Source organism: Glycine max, chromosome 12, assembly GCF_000004515.6.
Source record: "Glycine max cultivar Williams 82 chromosome 12, Glycine_max_v4.0, whole genome shotgun sequence".
Lineage (NCBI taxonomy): Eukaryota > Viridiplantae > Streptophyta > Magnoliopsida > Fabales > Fabaceae > Glycine > Glycine max.
The window spans coordinates 29884152-29905429 of record NC_038248.2 but is presented as its reverse complement, the minus strand read 5'-3'; the positions used below and the strand labels follow the sequence as shown (position 1 = coordinate 29905429).

The following is a 21278-nucleotide window of genomic DNA, read 5'->3' as shown; positions in this document are numbered from 1 at the left end:
GTTACCATCAACTAGTTAACATCGATTTTTTCAAAATTGATATTAATTAAATCAACTTATTTACCAAAATGCCACCGCGCTTTTCTTAACATCGGTTTTTCAAAAAACCAATGTTAACCTTGCGATGTTAAATTAATGTTTTGTAGTAGTGATTGCAAATCGTATATCATTATCTTGTTTTTAGATTGTTGTCATCATCAAAAAGGGGAAGATTGTAGATCCATATGTTGTATGAAGATTTTGATGATGCTAAAAGATTAAAGCTATTCAACATTGATTCAAGTCAAGATCAAGAAATAAAGAGAAACGATTAACAATACGTCCTTTATATGTTAAAAGAATCTCTTAAAGAGGTTGCAAAGGTTTGGCCTTAAAAGTTAAGCTTTCAAAATATCTTACAAAGTTTTTTAAGTAAGTACTTCATTTTGAAAAATATGTTTTTCTCTCTGGCAATCGATTACCAGAGGTTGTTATCGATTACCAGAAGCAAGAATAGTTTTTAAATATATTTCAGAAAGATTTGAATTTGAATTTTAAAATCTATAATCGATTACCAGTCACGAAAAGTTTTGAAATTCAAACTGAAGAGTTATAACTTCTCAAAATAACTGTGTAATCGATTACTACATATCTGTAATCGATTACTAATGAGGAAATTTTGAAAATAACTCCGAAAAGACACAACTCTTCACAAGTTTTTTGAAAGGTCACCAAATGCCTATAAATATGTGGCTTGTATTCAAAATTCTTTAGAGTTTTTCAGAACATTCATTGTCCTATCCTCTCACAATAAAACTTTTGGCCAAACACTTGTAAAATCATTAAGGATTCTTATAAGTTCTTCAACTAGTATCATTCTTCTCTAAAAGAGAGAGAAATATTCTTCAGTACTTCAAAGCAAACTATTGTTAATCAAGAGACATTGAATCTCTTGATTTGTAAAGTTCTCTGAACACAATGGAAGGATATCCCAGGTTGGTTCAGAAGTTGTAAAGTGATTTACAAAGTTAGTAGAAATCTTAAGTGGATTACTTGAGGACTGGACATAGGCACAGGACGTGACCGAACCAGTATAAAACTGAGTTTGCAATTCTCTTTTTCCTAAACTCTTTTAATTTATTGCATTTTAATTTTACTTTGCATATTTAAAGAAGTTTCAAGTAAATTGTTCTTTACTTCTTTTCTATTAAGCCTGCATATTCCTTTTTAAAGAGAGAATTAAAATTTGGTAGGAAAATTTTTTTAAACTTAATTCATCTCCTCTTAAGTTATTGAGACCAGTTATTTAACAATAAATGTTTCATTCTTAATATTGTAATAAAGTGTGTACGTGTAATAATGATGTTAGGAGTATATGTAAGGGTCGGACTTGGGTAGAAATTATTGTCATGAGCCCCATGGCTCTCTAGGTAGAGTTATCCCTTTGCTGTAGCATCTGTCCGTACATCATTATTACTTGTTGTTATCTTCAATTAGTTTCTAAATATAGGATTTGATATTTCCAAAGATATAAAGTAATTAGGCTTAGGCCCAGTCAATATCACTTTTAAAAATACGCATATAGTTATCTTGAAATAACATCTCCCAAACATGGGCTTTAAATCAGTAATGGGTGTACTTTTCTTTTTAGGATTCTTTGTTCACAAGTGGCTAAGCATGTACATGTACGGTTATCGTTACACGCATCTCTTTTCTCTCTATAAAGTCTTATCAATACGAACGTAGAAAGCAACGTACAGGCTTTAGAAGGCAATAATTGCTGTGGTCCAAAAGAAGTACATGTAAGAGACGCAGGAAGGTATATCGTGCATATTAATATTAAATGGGTTCTATTTTATTTATTTACAAAGCCAAGCACATGGGCTTTAAGGAAAATTTGCAACCAATTGAAGAACAAATTCCACAGCAATGGCGGGATTTGTATGCACTTGTTGGATTTTCTTTTCCACATATGGGATGAAGCCTGAAGGTACCAAACGGTTACTCGTTTAAAGCTGTTTGCTCACCCTTATTAATGGCCGTACCGGTATCAAATACTTCTCCACTTGCTTCCTTAATGTCTGGTAAGAGAAAGGGGTAAAAATGATTGCAGAGTTTTAAACTGTAGAATAATGAATAGAATAGTACGAAAAGATAACGTTAATCAGTACAGGTAAATAAGACTTTTTTTTTCTTTTTTATCTTTGTACAAACAAGTGATTAATTTGAGTGTTGCTTAATGAGTTCAGTCCTTTAAACAAGTGATTACTTTTTTTTTTCTTAAATATTGCTTACCCGTTGGAAGAGGCTATTCGGGAATATGGCACGAAATGAGGTTCTTTTTCATGGGGTCATATTTATAGAGAAGCAAACCAAGTTATTGATGCTAAGGCGAAGTTTGGATTTTCCATCGAGGGAGATGGGAGAGTTTTTTATGTTATACCTTTCTTTTTGTATTGTCTTGTTAAGACATGTAGAAGCAAGGTTTCATGATGAATGTGATTCAAACGTGTTTTGATGATAACAATGATGACAACAAAAGATGATGACAAAGGAGATGAACAAAAAGCTCAAAGAAAAAAGAACATCTCAAGTGAATCAAGAACAAGTCAAGAGTTCAAGAATCAAGAAGAATTCAAGACTCAAGAAGAAAGCCTAGAATCAAGAATCAAGATTCAAGATTCAAGATCTCAAGAATCAAGATCAAGATTTAAGACTCAAGATTCAAGAATGAAGAAAAGACTCAATCAAGATAAGTATTAAAAAGTTTTTTCAAAACTTTGAATAGCACATGAGTTTTTGACAAAACCTTTACCAGAGAGTTTTTACTCTCTGGTAATCGATTACCAGTAGCAAAATGTGTTTGAAAAATTTTTCAAATTGATTTTACAACGTTCCAATTATTTTCAAAAGGTTGTAATCGATTACAATGTTTTGGTAATCGATTACCAGTGCCCTTGAACGTTGAAATTCAAATTTAAATGTGAAGAGTCACATCTTTCCACTCAAAAGCTTTGTGTAATCGATTACACTTATTTGGTAATCGATTACCAGTGACTTTCTAAAAAAAATCAAAAGATGTAACTTTTCAAAAGGTTTTTGATTTTTTCAAATTGGTTTTAAGTTTTTCTAAAAGTTATAACTCTTCTAAATGGTCTTTTTGACCAGACATGAAGAGTCTATAAAAGCAAGGCTTTGTTTTGCATTTCAATAATCTTGAACACATATTCATACAATCTTTTACAAGCCTTGAATCTCTTTGAACTTCTTCTTCTTCTTTGTACCAAAAGCTTTCTGAAGTTTTCTGGTTTTCCAAACCTTGAAAACTTGTGCTATTCTTCTTTTCATTCTCTTCTCCCTTTTCCAAAAAGAATTCGCCAAGGACTAACCGTCTGAATTCTTTTTGTGTCTCTCTTCTCCCTTTTCCAAAAGAACAAAGGACTAACCGTCTGAATTATTTTGTGTCTCCCTTCTCCCTTGTCAAAGAATTCAAAATGACACAGTCTGAGAATTCTTTTGATTCTTCCCTTTCCCTAATACAAAAGTGTTCAAAGGACTAACCGCCTGAGAATTCTTTTGTATCCCCATTCACAAAGTATCAAAGGCTTAACAGCCTGAGATCTTTGTCTCAACACATTAGAGGGTACATCCTTTGTGGTACAAGTAGAGGGTACATCTACTTGGGTTTGACTGAGAACAAGAGAGGGTACATCTCTTGTGGATCAGTTCTAGTGGAGGGTACATCCACTAGGTTCAAAGAGAACAAGGAAGGGTACATCCCTTGTGAATCTTTGCTTGTAAAAGGATTTTTACAAGGTTGAAAGAAATCTCAAGGACCGCAGGTCGCTTGGGGATTGGATGTAGGCACGGGTTGTTGCCGAACCAGTATAAAAACTCTTGTGTGTTTGTTTCCTTCTTCCCTACTCTTTTACTTTCCGCTGTGCATTTAATTTCCGCCTTTACTTTCTGTTAAGTTTCTCTTCTACTCATCATTCTCTTAACAATTTAGTAAAAGCCTTAATGACCTTCTGGGGTTTTCTTGCTGGTTAATGACCTCCTACTACTTTTAGAGGATTTTGATCTCTCTTGTGTATTCTCGACATTTAAAATAAAATTGGGGAGATCAATGTGTCTTCCAAACATAAATAAATACCAAGTTAAAAGAAGATAAATAATCAATCAATAAAAAGGAATGAAGTAATATGAAAAGTGGATAGCATCTCAAATTCTCAGTTGGTTAAGAGAGAGAGAGAGATACCTTCGTGTCCTCGTCTATGACAGAATCGAGATTGGAGTATAGGAGTGGCAACTCCAAATCGGCAACTCCAAATCCCAAATTAGTGAATTAGTGAGAGACAAAGAGAGTTGTAGGGGGGAATAACAAGATCCTTTGTTTCATAAACTGAGCTAAAAGTATTTTGGTTTCTTCTTATTATGCAGTTCTCTAGGCTGGACAGTAGGTGAATATTCTTATAGTTTAAATATTAGTTTATTTAAGAATAGATACTAGAGATATTCAATTCAATTCACTGTAGGATGGGTATGTATTAAATTAAAACAAAAAAAATTGTGTCTAGTTCATTATGATAATTACATTAGCGTTGCTATAAGTGTTAGATGAACAACTAAAAACATGCATTCAATTTCCTCCAGTAGATGCATCATCTCACTCATGTTTGGTGCTTCAATATTTCTTATGAGGGAGGGGAAAACAATAATGAAAATAAATTGGAACTTGAAAGAGGTAAAGCAAGAGGTCTACAATAATAGCAAAAAGACATATGAAACATAAACATAATCAAGATATGGAATGCGGAGTTGGTTGCGTACTTCTTTAGATGAGACATAAATATAAGGAATGTCTGACTCTTCACAAAGAATGGGAACATGAGTGATGACATCAATTGGTGATATGTTCCCAGCAATCACACACAATATGCATTCACAATACAAGAAAATTAGGGTAAGCATTTCTAATGTTTTTGTGAGAAAGAAAAAGTTAGAAAGAAAGCAGGCAAACCCTTTATGACCTCTCCTTATACTTTTAACGACCTCCTTCACTCCTCTTTTCAAGCATTTGTGTTCGGCAGCTGAAACAACACAATATATATACTTAACTAACACCAAGCAGCAAATAAAAAAAAACACAGACAAATTGAGAGAATGTGAATGGATGATAAAGCTAACCTCTATGAACAAGTTTTAGGGTTCGCTTGCAAAGCTTCTTCCCAGCAAGAGGTTTAGCAATGTGAGGAGTGAGGACTGAGAGTTGTAGGCTGTAGCAGCGCAAAATAAGCTTTAGGAATTAGGTTTTTCAAATTATAACATTTGGGGCGGGTCGGGGTTGGGGTGGATATCTGTAATCCCATGCACGCCCCCGCCCCGTTTTGAGTTATCGAGAAAAACCCGAACCCGACCCCGAACCCGATCAACACGGTTTTTATTCGTCAAAGTCGGGGCGGGTTCGATTCGGTTCCCGTGGGGTCGGGTTCCGCTGCCACGCCTAATCTCACCTCTATATGCCTTCAAATTTTTCAAAAAATATTAATCTCGATGAACAATCAATGAATATAAAAGAAAAGTTTAAATATAATTTTTATCCATGAAATATATTTATATTTACTTTTTGTTCCCAAGAATATTTTACTTGACTTTTTTTTTTCATTTTTAGTGCCTTATAATGTTTTGTTCACTTTAAAATAGTCCCTTTAAAAAATTCTTGATAGAGACTAAAAGCAAATGATGTACAACATTATAGAGACTAAAAAAAAAGAAATGTATTAAAAGGATTGAAACAAAATAATAAAGATCAAAATTAAAATAAGAATTTTAGAGGAATAAAAACATATTTAAGAAAAAAAAGTAAATGAGATATTTTTTATTTGGTTTAGGAGATAAATGAGAATTGTACTTATATGTATTTATTAATGGGCATCTTCGTTATCATACTCCTTGCCATTGTTCAGCTAGCTAAGCGGAGTTCTTTTTTGTTTTCCTATCAACATGGCGTTTTATAGGCAAAAGTCCAACCAGCTACGACAAATTAACATCATCGAACCATTAGCATCAAATTGGACGAGGAGACTACGTCATGCAATGTAATAAGAGAAAGAACGAAGAAAATGACCCTCAAATCCTCACTGCATCACGCTCACAAACGACATGGCAACACCCTATCTCTCAAAAGCCTGCAATATGGTATCTAAATTGAGTTTCAGCCACAACGGCTATATTTATTTTAAAAAATACTTTTTAAATGAATTTGACAACTTTTCTTACGGTTTTTTAATCAACTAGCCTAAGTACAGTACTTAAAAGAATAAAAAAAAAAGAAGAAGACTTCTATCAAAAATCACAATAGAAATACATTTATAATACGTTTAGAGTTTTTATGTAAGATTATTATAAAAATACGTTTATAACAGTAGATATAATTATATTATAAAAGAAGGTTCTTTCTATAAATAGAAATTTTTTACCCTTGTTATTACTTATTAGAATTTTTTATATAAAAGAAGTTTGACTCTCTAGTTATTACTTATTAGAATTTTCTTTAGTAGGAGAGAAAAGACTTATGGTATCTGTGGGGGCTCACCACCATCGGAAAACTTCAATATTGGATAGGATGTTTTTTCCCATTATAAATATGAAATATTTATTAAATTTGTTAATGATTAATATCTCTTGGAAAATATGACTCATCACTTATAAAAGAATTCGTTTCATTTAATCATTTTCTTCATTTAGAAGAATCTCACTCAATATGTTATTTTAAAAATTGAGTTAAATTTTACTTAGACTTGTTTAATGTTTGTTTAAAGAAATATATTTGTATAATTAAATATTACACTTCCTAACAAAGACTAAAGACATTAGATTGTTTTTCACCATTACCCTTGAAGGAAACTGTTATTCTTATGTAACCTTCATTATGCCAATTCGTGATGTAGTACAAGCCAGAAAGTACCATCGGATATCACACATAGTTCAGAGTTGGGACTCACCTTTGTGTGTGCATTGAGCCTAAGACATTAGCCATAGCATAACCAGCCTTTTCTGTTCTCTTTGTTTCTCTTTCATAATTTTGGCTTTACAACGCACATTGTGGGCCATTAACCATTCCTAGTGAATGCCGGAGCTCCCACGCGTATTATCTGACTTGAGAGACTCAAACATTTCGTATCTCTACTATCTTAATCACTGGTCACTTACCACCACCCCATTGACCATGCAATGCAATCCCCCTCTTCAGGGAATGGGAATTTCTCATGTTCTAAGTTTTAATTTCTCACAGTTTTTATATTTTATTTTTATTTTTTTGTCATATCTTTATTCATTCTTTTTCGACTAAACCAACAATTGAACAATGCTATGTTTTTTTTTTATCAAACATGAAGTATTTTCTAACATTACTCTCTTCTGAACTTTATTTAAAAAATTATCTCTTTCAATAAATTTTTTTTATAGTAATGGATTTGATGATCAAATCACTACTAGAAAATATACATATTACATCACTCAGATAACATTGGTTTATATAAAAAATAATATTAACAAATAGACGGTGACATTATAATAAATTAGTGAATATTATTAGCATCAATTCTAATAAAACCAATGTTAAGTATTAAACTCAAGATGATGTCATGTGTCAAGCATCAATATCAGTTTTGTTTAGAACCAATGTTGTTTTGTCATCGTTGTACCCGTCGAAGGCGTTGCTTGTCACTACCTCTCTTTGTGTTTGTCAAACTAGTTTGGAGCCCTCGCCCCTCATTTCAATGTCGGTCCTTGCCTTTTGTTGCCGCCGTCATCGATTTCAGATTCAAATATTATATTATTTTGCTATTTTCAGTTTCTTATTTCTTCCTTAAATCATTGTTAGGGTTCTAGGGTGTGAGCTTGATTATGGAGTGAGAGAGTGTTGGGTTCCAGTAGGGTGATTTTTCATACTCAGTGTATGGTGAAGTGTTGTTGATGATTAAGGAAGTGGTGCTTCATTTGAACTGTGGATATAAATTTATCAAACTCATAATTTCTCAAAATCCTTAGTGGGAGGAAGAGATGATTCTGACTCAGAAGCTTCACAACGCTTTCAAAGGCACTGTCGAGAAGATCACTGGCCCCGAACCATTTTCGGCGTCAAAGAAAAAGGAGTTCTCAATGTCTCTAAGCTCGTCACCATCGGTGATAATCTCGTTGCCAAATGCCCCACCTGGTCCTGGTAATTCTAATTTTCAATTTTCCCTCTTTTCCTGATTATATTCAAGTTGCCTCTTTTAGTCTTTTGAAATCCCAATTTGAATGATTTAGTAAATGTGTGGTTCTGTTTTCCAATAGGGAATCAGTATGGAGTCTGGCAACAAAGTGGATTGTGGCCTCATATTGATTTATTATTGTTGATCTATAAATCATTTAAGGATCTGTTTTTCAAACTACATGGACTCTTAATCGAAGGACCGGTTTCAAACTATGGTTATGTCATGTCTATGTGGACTGTGGAGCATTTGGAGGAAAACAAATGAAATAGTGTGGAATGTAAAGTTGGAACAAGCTGATGCAGTGTCGAATAGAGCTACTAAAATGATCATTGAGTGAACTTTTGTTTAGGGAACGTGAGTGTTTGTGGATGACCCTAGGGCTAGCAAACACATCCAAGCAAGTTCTAAGAAGGTTATCATCACTGCTCCTGCAAAGGGTGCTGATATTCTAATGTATGTTGTTGAAGTAAATGAAGGGGACTATACTCATGAGATCTCTAGCATTATAAAGTCTGTGACCAACTCAAGAGTTTACACAGACTCGTGAGAGTTTCATAGACTTGACTTGTAGACTCGTAAGAGTCTACTTCATATAAAAATAATAACAAAATATCTATAATTAACATACTAATTAAATATTTCAACAACATAATAAAGCAAAATAGTAAATCATAAAGTTTAGAATATTTAAATAATCAAGTCTAGTAATAATACATCACTACTAGACAATAACTTGTAGAGGTTGTAGTAGAGGTAAGTCATTGTCATCAAGGCTTTGATGTTATTAGAGAACAAATGTTTGATATTATTAAAGGTGAGAATTTTGTATTTGAGAATAACACGCTAAATGAAAGTATCTTGAATGCTAAATAAATAAAAAACAATAAAAATGACTTACATTTTGGTCTAATTTTTTTAACTTGCTAACTTGTTAATTCTGTCGTAAACTCGAGAGTCTACCGAGTTTACTTAGAGTTTATAGAGTTTACCGAGAGTCTACTAAAAAAAGAGTTTACTCAACAGTCAACTTGCAGAGAACAAGTGGACTCGTAAACTCGTAAGAGTTAACGAGTTAACTCAAGAGTTTGATAACCATGTCTGTGACAATCAAAGCATTGCTCTGTGTGTGTGTGTCTGAACGAAACATTGTTTTTGTGCCAATTGATTGATTATTCTTATTCCATTCCTATTAAGCGGTTATATTTTCTTTTTCTTATACAATGTTTCTTCAACATGCAACAGCGCTTCCTGCACCACAAGCTGTCTTGCTCCCTTTGTGAAGATCTTGGATGAAGAGTTTGGTAAGCAAACACTCACCAACATCTCACTGGCAGCTATTATTTAAGAGAGATAATCCAAACTCAAAGTCATTTCCCTTTGGTCTATGTTTCCAGGAATTGTGAAAGGAACCATGACAACCACACATTCCTACACAGGAGACCAGGCACAATATTTATCAACCACAACTTTGTTGAATCCAACCTTACCTTACTTACAATATATGTGTTCAAAGTGGATGTATCTAGTGAGAATGTTTTTTGATGTGAGCATGAGAAGAATAAATATTAGTCTTTAGATCTTATCATAAATAATCAAGATTAAAATACACATGTCATCTTGAGTTTTTAAAAAGTCACACCACTATTTTTAGTTATATGGCCCATATTTACATTTCTCTTTTTTTATAAAATAATATTCTCACTCGTTATAATAATTTCTACCAAGTCATATTGCAACTGAGAATGGATAACTAGTTATATACTGCTAAGCAAGAATAGTGCATGTGTTTTTGCATGGGCTTTTGAAAGCTTCACACTGTGACTTGAGAAGATCCAGGGCTGTAGCACTTAACATTGTCCTAACCAACACTGGAGCTGCCAAGGCCATGTCTCTAGTGTTGCCACAACTTAAGTTCAAGCTCAATGGAATTGCCCTCCGTGTGCCTACACCCAATGTTTCAGTCGTTGACCTTGTTGTGAATGTTGAGAAGAAGGGTCTTACTGTTGAAGAGGTAAATGCAACATTCAAAAAGGTAGCTGAGGGGCGGCTCAAAGGTGTATTGGACGCGTGTGATGTTCCACTTGTGTCTATCGACTTCCGCTGCTCTGATGTTTCTTCTACTATTGATTCCTCCTTGACTATATGGTCATGGGAGATGATATGGTTAAAGTGGTTGCTTGGTATGACAATGAATGGGGTTATAGGTTAGTTCACTCTTAATGTATAATAAACTATCATCACTGACTCATGTTTTAAACATTATACTCATTAAATAGAATTACATAAGAACATTTGTAATTTGATTTTTACACTGTTAGTCAATCATAAATTGTTATTCAGTGAGTTTATTAACTTATATAGTAACTGTTTTAGAAGTTATACTAAGGACGATTTCTCATTATGCTAACATTGGATAGAAACTAAAGTCTTAAAACATTCATAATCATGTCTCCTTTTATTAGTCATTATTGTACATCTCAATATTCAATTGGTTGAATTGAAGTTACTTGTTATAATGGATCACGTTATTGATGGTTACTGTGTTGGGGATTGCAGCCAAAGAGTGGTTGATTTGGCATATCTAGCAAGCAAGTGGCCAGGGTATTGTTTATTTACTGGTCAGTAGTATCATCATGTTCTAGTGCATTCTTATTCCCTTGCTAAGGGGTGGGAAAGTTACATTCCCATGGGAAAAATGGAAATTATATTTTTATTCATTGTTTTGTGTTCTTTCAGGAAAATTAATGTTTCATTTTGTTCGAATTAAGTCAATACTTGCAACTGATGCTTGACAATGCTGTAAGAATTATTCAAGAAGACAGTAACATCCGGCACAGCATGTCCCATTTGCCTTGAAGAAAATTGTTAGGCTAATCCAACAATTCCTTATGTTGCTCTACCTTGTCAGCACAGGTACATCTCTCTAGATATGCACTCTCATCTCACATTATTGTTTTGCCACTTTAAACTTCTTTTTATAATTCAGTGGGATTATAGCCTACGGAATGTTTATATATGCTTCAAATTTAGTTGCTTCTCATTAAAAGAGAAGGACTAAGCAATGGTTGACAATTTGTTGTGGTAGATATTGTTACTAGTGTCGTAGGACACGATGTGCTGCTGCTCCATCATTTAGGTGTTCCAGGTGCAGTGAGTCTGTTGTTTCTATGCAACAGCATGGTGGTGTCCCCACAGAATGATTATTGTTAATAAGAAATGATCTTTTAATTTAGAGTTAGGGAGCATTTGATCTGCTTACAAAATTAGCATATAAAATACTACCTGAAATTATGGTGGTATTCTATATCCCTTACTTTCTCTTTAGTTGGTTTCTCCCTTATTATTATTATTATTCACATTTACTTGGGAAAGCAGATCAAATTTCTTCATAGCATCACTTACTTCAGTTCAGTGGGAAGCATTCTTTCCCTTGTAGCAATGTATCATTTAGTTACCCCTCATACATTTCTTTCTGTTATTATTAAGTTAAACTTTACACTTGTAAGTTATATATGTTGTGATTGGATATAAATATTGAAAGATTAGCTCTCCTTTAAACTAAAAAGCTAAGTTATTGAAAGAGCCAAAATATCATTTATAGAGTACTTGAAACTAGAGTGATTTCAATCAACAACTGAAATTATTATTATTATTATTATTATTATTATTATTATATTAAATTTTGTTTTGCAAAATCTAACATCGTTTGGTCTAAAACCGATGTAGAAAGTGTTTTTACAACATCGGTTTTGGCCAAAACCGATGTTATAAAGGCGCATTCAACATCTAGAAAGTGGAGACCAGAAGTTATAGCGTTAAGAGCCATCAAGAATCTTGATTCAATGTCTCTTGAAGAGCTTGTTGGGATTCATAAAACCCATGAGAAAGAGCTTGCTCACGACGAAGGAACAAAGAAAAGGAAGTCACTAGTCCTTATGATTCAAAGACCAAAACATAACTCTACGTCCAAAGAGTTATCATCCAAAGCCCTTATTGTTAATAATGCTTTAGAAGAAGAATCTGACGATAATGACTCTGAAGAAAAAGATGAAGCCCCCATTAGGCACATCACATTTGAGGATGCCCCACTGAAGCAAGGCTTTATAGGCCACATAAAGGTAATCTAGACTTAAAGGTATAGTTACTACTTTGTTGGTTACATTGAATGCCCTCACGAGTGTAAGTTTTACAATCCTACTATAAGATTCTTCTTTGAGACGAAAATGCAAGATTCTTTGAGAAAGTTGAGTTTGAAGGGAAAGGAAATGTAATACCCAAGTTTTGAGTACTAGGAATATACGACAAGGAGAACTCTTATTAGGACCTTTCTGTTATATTTTATGTAAATATTTGCTATTATTATTTTTGTATTATTGGTTTTGTCCTAAGCATGTACTTGTGTCGTGATAGTGTGTTCATATACACGTGTGTATTTTGTGTACATTATTATTATTATTATTATTATTATTATTATGTTGTTGTTGTCGTTGTTGTTGTTGTTGTTGTTGTTGTGTCTTTATTATATTATATTATATTTTGTGTTAGAAGAGTATTAGATTAATTTGTCGTAGTTAAAATTCTTGAAAAGTTGTCTACGTCTAGTGTTAGTTTTATGATGACAACCTAGATAAACCACATCATATCTTGAGTTTTAGTTGTTCGTTTGAGGTGTTTTTTGTGTCATTAGAAAACTTGCTGAAAAGGCTACAATTCATGCATGCACTTTAGAAATAAAAAATCAGCTTCTATCTTAGAGAAAATCAACTTCATAGTAGGTCACTTGATCATGAAAAATACTCTAAGTCCCACATTGGGTAAAATAACATCATGAACTCCTTTCTTCCCCTATATATAAAGGAGACCAACAAGCCTAATAGGAACCAAAGAATTAAGCAGGCTTAGCATTAGGCGCAGAGACCTTCAGTTAATATTTTTATATCTCCCTTTAAGTTTTCAAACTCAGGGAATTTAGACGGCTTAAGATTGTGTTTTAAATCACAACCAAGTTTTTGCCATAATAAGAATTGTTGTGGAGACCACGGTGGACGAAGCAATTGGGTCAATGCGTTCTTGGGAGTGGTCACGAGATTGTCTTTCATTCTATTGTTGAGGGATTGCTTCATTTAAGGTTAGGGGGAGTGGGTTCTCTCTTTTTCTTTTGTTGTATGAGTAGTAATGAGCCACAAGTACATTGTGTGATCTTAGGTTTATGATTATAGCGAGTTTATTTTCTTGGATGTATTGTGAATACCCTAAATCACTTTGTTTTGTTATGATTTGGGTGAATTTGATTGTCGTATGTTTTGATGTTTTGACATTTTGATATTCTTGAAATTGAATTTGATAATTGATGTTGGACGGCATGTGTGGATTTTCTGATCGAAAATTTTAACTTAGAACACCCGAACATGTACTTAAATGATAGAATTAAACTTTGTGTTAATCATAATAGTTGTATCCCTCGATGTTATCTAGCTAAGAGATTTGATTAACTCGAAAAAGATTTATATAACTCCAGATATTGCAATTTTAGTGAGTAAAGGTTAAGCTGTCATAATTATGCAGTCAGATTGTATATTTCCTAATCTTAGGTTTCTAAATGATTGAAAGGGACTTTTAGGTTAACATAGAAGTTGTAGATAACTTTCTTATATTTCTAATGAGATAAGAATCAACTTAATAGGATTAGTGCAACTCTTAACATGACTATTATACTCTATGAAAGTCATAGTAATGTAGGAATGTTAACCCGTTGGCAAGTGTACCAATTTGTCACAAGTAGTAAAGTTAAAATAGAAGTCCAAGTGTTGAATCCACTGTATACCCAATTTGCAAGCAAGAGATAAGGAATTACAATAGATAGAAGAAGGAAAGAATTTGAAAATTAAAAAGGTAAGAGCAATAAAATAAACAAGAGTTTGGGGAGGAGTTTGGGGCTTTTCTTGAAGCTTCTACATGTCTAGGGTTTTCTAGAGAGAGAAAGGTCCAAGTTCCAAAGAGTTTGAGAGATTTTGTTGTGTGAAGACCTGCAGAGAATCGAGCTTGAAGAGGAAGCCGTCCTAAGAGCTTGAGATGAGTTTGTGAGTGATTGTGAGGTTCTAGAGGTGGAGGAGAAATCCTCACCACTTGTATTTCTTCAATCCTTCATCTTTCTCTTCTATTTGTTGTAAAGGAAGTTTCCCAGTTATGGAGAGCTAAATCCTCTGTTGGTTCTTCCTTGTAGGTACTTGATGTAAATATCTTTTTTTTTATCTATTTAATGATGTTTTGTGTGTTCACTGTGCTATCAGAACTTCATTCTACCATGCTTTTCCCTTGATCACATAGATGCATGTGTTTTTAGGATCCTTCAACAGTGGAAACTGGTCTAATTCTTAGAACTTGATAGGATGGGGCTAGTTTATCGTATTATCACGAGGGATTGGGGTATGGTAACCTAGTTGTTGTATGTTTGTCTCAATGAGGTTCTGGTCGAGTTTAGTCCAACAAGAGGAATCTGCGGATGATGCCTAATCAGGATTAGGCTAGACTTTCATGAGGAATCGGGGTTTAGCATTTCAGGAGACACCATAGAACACATGAGCATTGTTAAATAGAGAATATCCTTTTAACATCAGGCACCTATTAGGAAGACCAACGTGTTACCAACTTGTCTTTACGCGTCATTACTCACGTGATTTTCCTTTTAATAGTTAGTTTACACACGTGTTCATAGTAAACACATCTCTTTTTATACTAGACACCTAGTCACTGAAGAAGCTTTACCAAGTAACACAAGTTTCCCGAGAGTTCGATACTCGGTTCTTACCGTTTTACACTACTTGCGCGATCTGATGCACTTGCCACGACCGAACAAGTTTTTGGCGCCGTTGCTGGGTAACTTCTTTCTATTTGGAAAATTAGTTTAGTCCTAGGTGTCTATTCTTTATTCTTTGATAAACTGTGGATATTTACTTTCGATTCATATTTGTTTTCCTCTTGAACTGGATAACCGTTTTCTCTGTTAGTGTTTTATATGCATAGATCTCCCATAGGCAATTTAGTTCCTCTGGACTTGGAGATTGAAGCTATGTTGAGAAGGAACAGAGCCGAGAGGAGAAGAACATTATTGCAAGACAGGATAGTAGCGTCCATTCTTGAGGAAGAAACTCAATTTTTTGATTCTTCATCACCTGATTCACCATCATCAGGGGAATTTGTGACCTATTTGCCAAAAGTCGTTTCCATGGCAGATGAGCACTAGCAAAGGGTTACTCTTGATGACTATTCAAGCAGTTCAGTGCCGCAATTCTTTACTAGCATTGCACATGCTGAAGTGCAAGATCACAACATAAACTACCCTCATTCTATGATTCATTTAATACAAGGGAACTTATTCCAAGGATTACCAAATGAGGACCCCTATGCACATTTGGCAACATTCATTGAAATTTGTAACACCGTAAATATTACAGGTGTGCCAGATGAAGCCATTAGACTCAGTATATTTTAATTTTCCTTGGCATGAGAAACCAAAAGGTGGCTCCACTCATTTAAGGGTAACAGTCTGAAAACTTGGGAAGAAGTTGTTGAAATGTTTCTAAAGAAATATTTCCCAGAGTCAAAGACTGCGGAAGGGAAAGTTGCAATCTCTTCATTTCCAGTTCCTTAACGAGTCCTTGAGAATATGTTTATAGATGGGCTGAGACCACAAACCAAGAAACTACTAGATGCTTTAGCAAGGGGAAAAATAAAGTTGAAGACCCCTGAAGAGGCAACTGAGCTAATTGAGAATATGTCAGTCAACGATCATGCCATTCTGCGCGACAGAGTTCATCAATCCACAAAGAAAAGCTTGTTAGAACTATCATCACATGATCCTTTACTGGCATAGAATAAGTTGTTTTCTAAGCAACTTGAGATCTTAACAAAAACACTTGGTAAGTTGCCAACAAAACTGTCTATTGGTCAACCTACACATTCTTCTGTTTTGCAGGTTGCAGGTTGCAAGTTGTACCATCTGTGGTGAAGGTCATGAAACAGGAAAATGTATTCCCAGTGAAGAACACACTCAAGAAGTTCACTATATGGGAAATCAACAGAGACAAGGATATACTCAAGGAGGATTTTCAGGCTTCTAGCAGGGTCCTTATAACCAACAAGGACAGTGGATATCACACCCTGGCAATCAATTCAACAATGACCAGGGTGGACCTTCTAACAGGCGAATCCAACAAGGGTCTAATATCTTTCAGAGGACTACTAAGCTGGAGGCGACTTTGACTCAGTTTATGTAGGTAACAATGTCAAATCATAAAAGCACTAAGTCATCACTGAAAAACCTTGAGGTCCAGGTGGGACAACTGGCCAAGCAGATAGCTGACAAGTCATCCAACAGTTTTGTGGCGAATATAGAAAAGAATCCCAAGGAGGAATGCAAAGCTGTGAAGACAAGGAGTAAAAGGTTTGTGGAGGCGGAGGATGAGGACAGTGTTGTCGTGCCCAAGAAGAAAGCTGCTGAAAAGAAAGGTACTGATGATAAGAAAGATGATGTGAAAGGTTAAGGAAATTAGGAAAAAGAAAAACGAATAATGGTCAAGAAAAAGAAATTAAATGACCAAGAAAAAGTAAAATAAAATGAAAAAAAATGAAAAAGATGAAAAAAATAAGAGTGAAGAGAGGAGTAGAAGTGAACAAGCTAGAGAGAAAAAGAGAGAAAAAGCTGTGAATGAAGGTGCGGAAGTACCATATCTTGTGGTACCATCCAAGAAGGAGAAGGACCGTTATTTGGTGAGATTTTTAGATATTTTTAGGAAACTAGAAATAACCATGCCCTTTGGAGAAGCTTTACAGTAGATGCCACTCTTCTCCAAGTTTTTGAAGGATATGCTGACAAGGAAACACAAGTATATTCACCAGGAAAAGATTGTTGTGGAAGGAAATTGTAGTGTTGTGATTCAAAAGATCCTTCCACCGAAGCATGAAGACCCTGGGAGTGTAACCATTCCTTGTTCAATTGGAGAAGTCACTGTGGGAAAGGCTTTTATTGACCTGGGAGCCAGTATTAACTTAATGCCACTCTCCGTGTGCAGAAGGTTGGGAGAGTTGGAGATCATGCTCACTAGGATGACTTTACAACTTGTTGACCGCTCCATTACCAGACCATATGGAGTAATTGAAGATGTGCTAGTCAGAGTAAAACATTTTATCTTCCCGGCAGACTTTGTGGTAATGGATATCTATAAAGATAATGACATTCTTGTAATATTAGGAAGGCCATTCATGCTAACTGCAAGCTGTATAGTGGATATGGGAAGAAAAAAGCTGGAGCTGGGCTTTGAAGATCAGAAAATTGATTTTGATTTATTTGTTGAAGACAAGCCTGCTCCAGAACAAAATGTTTGCTTACAGGTAATGGAAGTGGGTAAGGAGGTTCTGGAAGTAAGAACCAAAACATGATTTCGCCCATTGAGGTAAAAGCATTAAGCTAATGTCGTTAAACAAGCGCTTCCTAGGAGGTAACCCAGTTTTAATTTTTGTTATTTGTGTTTTTTATGCATTGCATCATGTGGAACTAGCTTCATATTCATTACATTGGGATATATCAGCTTGTTTTTGAATGATAGATATAAGGGTTTCATTTTCTTAAGGAAGGGACTGAAAAATAACTTAGAATTTTTTTTCTTTTGAAAAACAGTCCTTTCGCTAAGCGCAAGCCTCGTGCTAAGCGCATCCTTGGTCATGCACTAAGCCAAGAGTCTCTAGCACTTAGCGCTCAACCCTTGAATCTCAGGCTGATTTGATCCGCTAAGCTGGGCAAGGCTAAGCTAAGCCGATTTCAACTCGATCTGATTTTGGCTAAGCGTCACTCATGGTAGCTAAGCTCAATTCTTTGCGGCTTAAACTAGGTTTCATCGAGCTAAGCGAAACTCATGCCAGCTAATCCCAAATCCTTGCAGTAATGTCAGCGCTAAGCGATCCATCATCCGCTAAGTGCATACCCCTATGTAATCAAGATGCATCATTTTAGCTAAGCTGGCCTAGAGCCCGGCTTAGCGAGAGTTGCAGGTATTTTGTTCTGCAGAACTCTCTCAGCGGCCATATCTTCACGCTAAGCCAATCTTTTTTTGTGTTAAAAAAAATATTAATTTTTAATTTCAAATGTGGCCTAAGCGCGAAAATCCGCTAAGCACGCAGATCCGCTAAGCGAGCCTCTTTAAAAAACCAAACGTCTCTCTAGCTCGCTTAGCGAGGCAATCCGCTAAGCGAGAGGGTCGAAATTTGCTTAAGGGAGTGTAACGTTAGTTACACTCACATTTGCCCAAATTTACTAAACATTGTCTGAATTCTCTCTCACACCCAACTTCGTGCATTCTTGCTTTTTCTGCATCTTCACGCATCTTCGACTACTGTTAAAGATTCAAGTAAGTTTCCCATTTCCTTTTTTCTCTTTTATTCTGTTAAACCTTAGGTTAGAAAACCTTAAGTTCGGCTTTAGATTCTTAAGCTTTGAATGTTTTTAGAAGTAGTTAAAGATTAGGACTTTATATATGTTTGTATTGTATAAGTCATTTTGGTTGGTTTGCATGTTTGATATACCTTTTAGAGGCTCAAAAAAGTGCAAGAAAATGATTTGTGTTTTCTGCGTTTTTTCTGGAAAATGCGATGAACTCGCTAAGCGAGCATGTTGCGCTAAGCGAGTTCATCAGTACTCATTGAATACATGCGTTTCCGAAAGAACTCGTTAAGCGAGCCTACCTTGCTAAGTAAGTTCATCTTTTAAGGATGAACACTCATCCTCTTGCTGAGATGTAGGTGGCTAAGCAAGGTTGAATCGCTAAGCCCAGGTAACTTAGTCAAATATTTTGTTGGAAGCCGCGCGCTAAGCCAAGTGTACTTGAGCTAAGCGCATTTCATTGCGGAAAATCCGATACTTAGTGTATTTTCTGAGGTGTATGGTGCCGCTAAGCGTGAACCTTGAGGAGCTTAGCACAAATCCTTGCGGCAATAGTTAGGCTTAGCGGGCAGTTGCTGGCTAAGCCAATTATGCAGAAGTTGAAATTCTGCAACATCCACTAAGTGGCCCCACATGTCACTAAGCGGTAGTGTGTATTTTGTGAAGGCCAGCTAAGTGGACCATGTCTCACTAAGCCACCAGTGCCTTTTTCAATTTTATTTTTCAATTTTTCAATTTGAATAACTTGTGTCCTGATTAATTTTTTGGTCCTTTTATTTGCAGATGGCGTCTAGGAAATGTAAGAGTATCGGTTCAAGACCCACAACACAATATGATACAAGGAGATTTCACTCCTTAGATGCTTGGAACCGGTACACGGATAATGTCCTGGGAGAAACATCTCGCCTGAGAGGAAGGTGGAGCTCTACCACACCGAGTTGGATGATTTTAAGACTGAGTTGGAGAGGCGTAATTTCCATAAACACCTCACCAATTTGGTTGATGGGAGCAGATTTGGCTTTGGTGAAGGAATTCTATGTAAACCTACACAGCTTTGATGGTCCTTCACCAAAGCAAGCCAGGGTCAGAGGCCACCTAGTGAAGATCGGCGCTGACAGCCTCAACACATTCTTAGAGACACCTGTGGTGTTGGCAGAGGGTGAGACTTTACCCACATACTCCAGATACTGCAGGCTGCCCACAGATTACAGAGAGATTGAGGCTGCCTTATGCATACCAGGTCGAGGGTTCATTTTGAACGCTGAGGGCCATCCTGAGAGGATTCTTAAGAAATATTTGACTACTTTAGCCTAGGTGTGGAGTGTTCTCTCATACTCCAACCTGGCCCCCACATCACATACCTCTAATCTGATAGTGGACAGAGCTAGGCTGATCTTTGGCCTAGTCTCTCGCATGGACATGAACATAGGAGCTCTTATTTCTGGCCAGATAACTTCTATAGCCTAGTCTAACACTTCTAGACTTGGGTTTCCTGCTCTGATCATCGCCCTATGTAGAGCTAGAGGGGTTGTCTCTAACAGCCTTACTTTTGAGCACTTGAGCCCGGTCATTAACTTGGCCTACATCAGGAAGAACTGTTGGAATCCTAAGGATCTAACAGTTTCTATCCGAAGGGCTACGAGGGTGAAGGCGAGGCCAGCTGAGTTCCCTTCCACATCTGCAACTCCTACTCCAGCATCCACTTCAGCAGCCCCTTCAGTCCCAGCTCAGAGTGATTCTCAGTGCTTTGAAGCCATGCTTCAGAGCATTCATCAATGACAGATTATTTTACTTGAGAGTTTACAGGTGGTGGCACCTCCAGGATCTATTCATTCCATTGAGAAATTTCTAGAGAGGGTAGCCTGGCCTGGGACCCAACCTTCTCTTCTATCCTGGCTCAGATTGCGAGAGGTCACATCAGATCCACCCACACCAGTGGTGGACCTATCTTCACCTCAGCATGCAGCAGACCCCTCCACTCCTATACTCGAGATACCAGAGGACCCAACCACTCCAGTCCTGACTCTGAACACTTCTCCTCCAGCTATTCCAGTACTTCATTTGACAGATAAGGAGGATGTTCAGACACAAGACACACATGACCAGTCACAGGAATTCTAAATTCCTGATGATGCTTTTTGGATTGTTATTATTTTGATTATAGTTTCAGTATATTGGTTTTTAATGATTTTGGGTAATGTTTATATACGCTGCTGTTTTATTTATGGTTAGTTGGTATCCTTATTTTGAAGCATATAGAACAGTTTGACTTGATTTTGATGATTATGCAGTGAAACACTTTTATCCTTTTGTGAAAATTGGTGTATGAACTGATTTTGGTTTGAATGCATGATTATGATGGAGTTTGTGTTTCCTTTCATGAGTTTGAGCAAGTAGGTGATCGAGGCCATACTCGAATCAAATAAATATTAAAATGTAGTAACTAGGAAGTGATCCTAGGTCGTTTCCCAATGAGCAATGATACACCAAATGTTCATAACAAATAGTAGGAAATAGTAACAAATTGGGGGGGGGGGTGTTTGCTTTTGTAAATTGAACAACGAGTAAAATTGAATTAGAAATTATCAGAATTAAAATACGTT

At 35.7% G+C, this 21278-nt stretch overlaps 1 protein-coding gene and 1 pseudogene across 1 annotated transcript; both read left to right on the top strand.

Moving 5' to 3' along the window:
• LOC102665318 (uncharacterized) overlaps positions 1-12713 on the top strand; it is a 29342-nt pseudogene extending 16629 nt beyond the window's left edge.
• Positions 11971-21049, top strand: LOC102665463 (uncharacterized). The gene is made up of 2 exons (XM_014764969.3): positions 11971-12358; positions 19459-21049. Exons 1-2 carry the CDS (start codon positions 12083-12085, stop codon positions 19987-19989), a joined length of 807 nt encoding a protein of 268 aa, XP_014620455.1. The 5' UTR covers positions 11971-12082; the 3' UTR covers positions 19990-21049.
• Positions 21050-21278: the final 229 nt, after the last annotated feature.

Coding starts and splice junctions, on each gene's coding strand:
- LOC102665463 (XM_014764969.3), top strand. CDS start 12,083: ATGTCTCTTGAAGAGCTTGTTGGGATTCATAAAACCCATGAGAAAGAG. Junction 12,359..19,458: donor GCTTTATAGGCCACATAAAG/GTAATCTAGACT, acceptor TTTTATTTGCAG/ATGGCGTCTAGGAAATGTAA.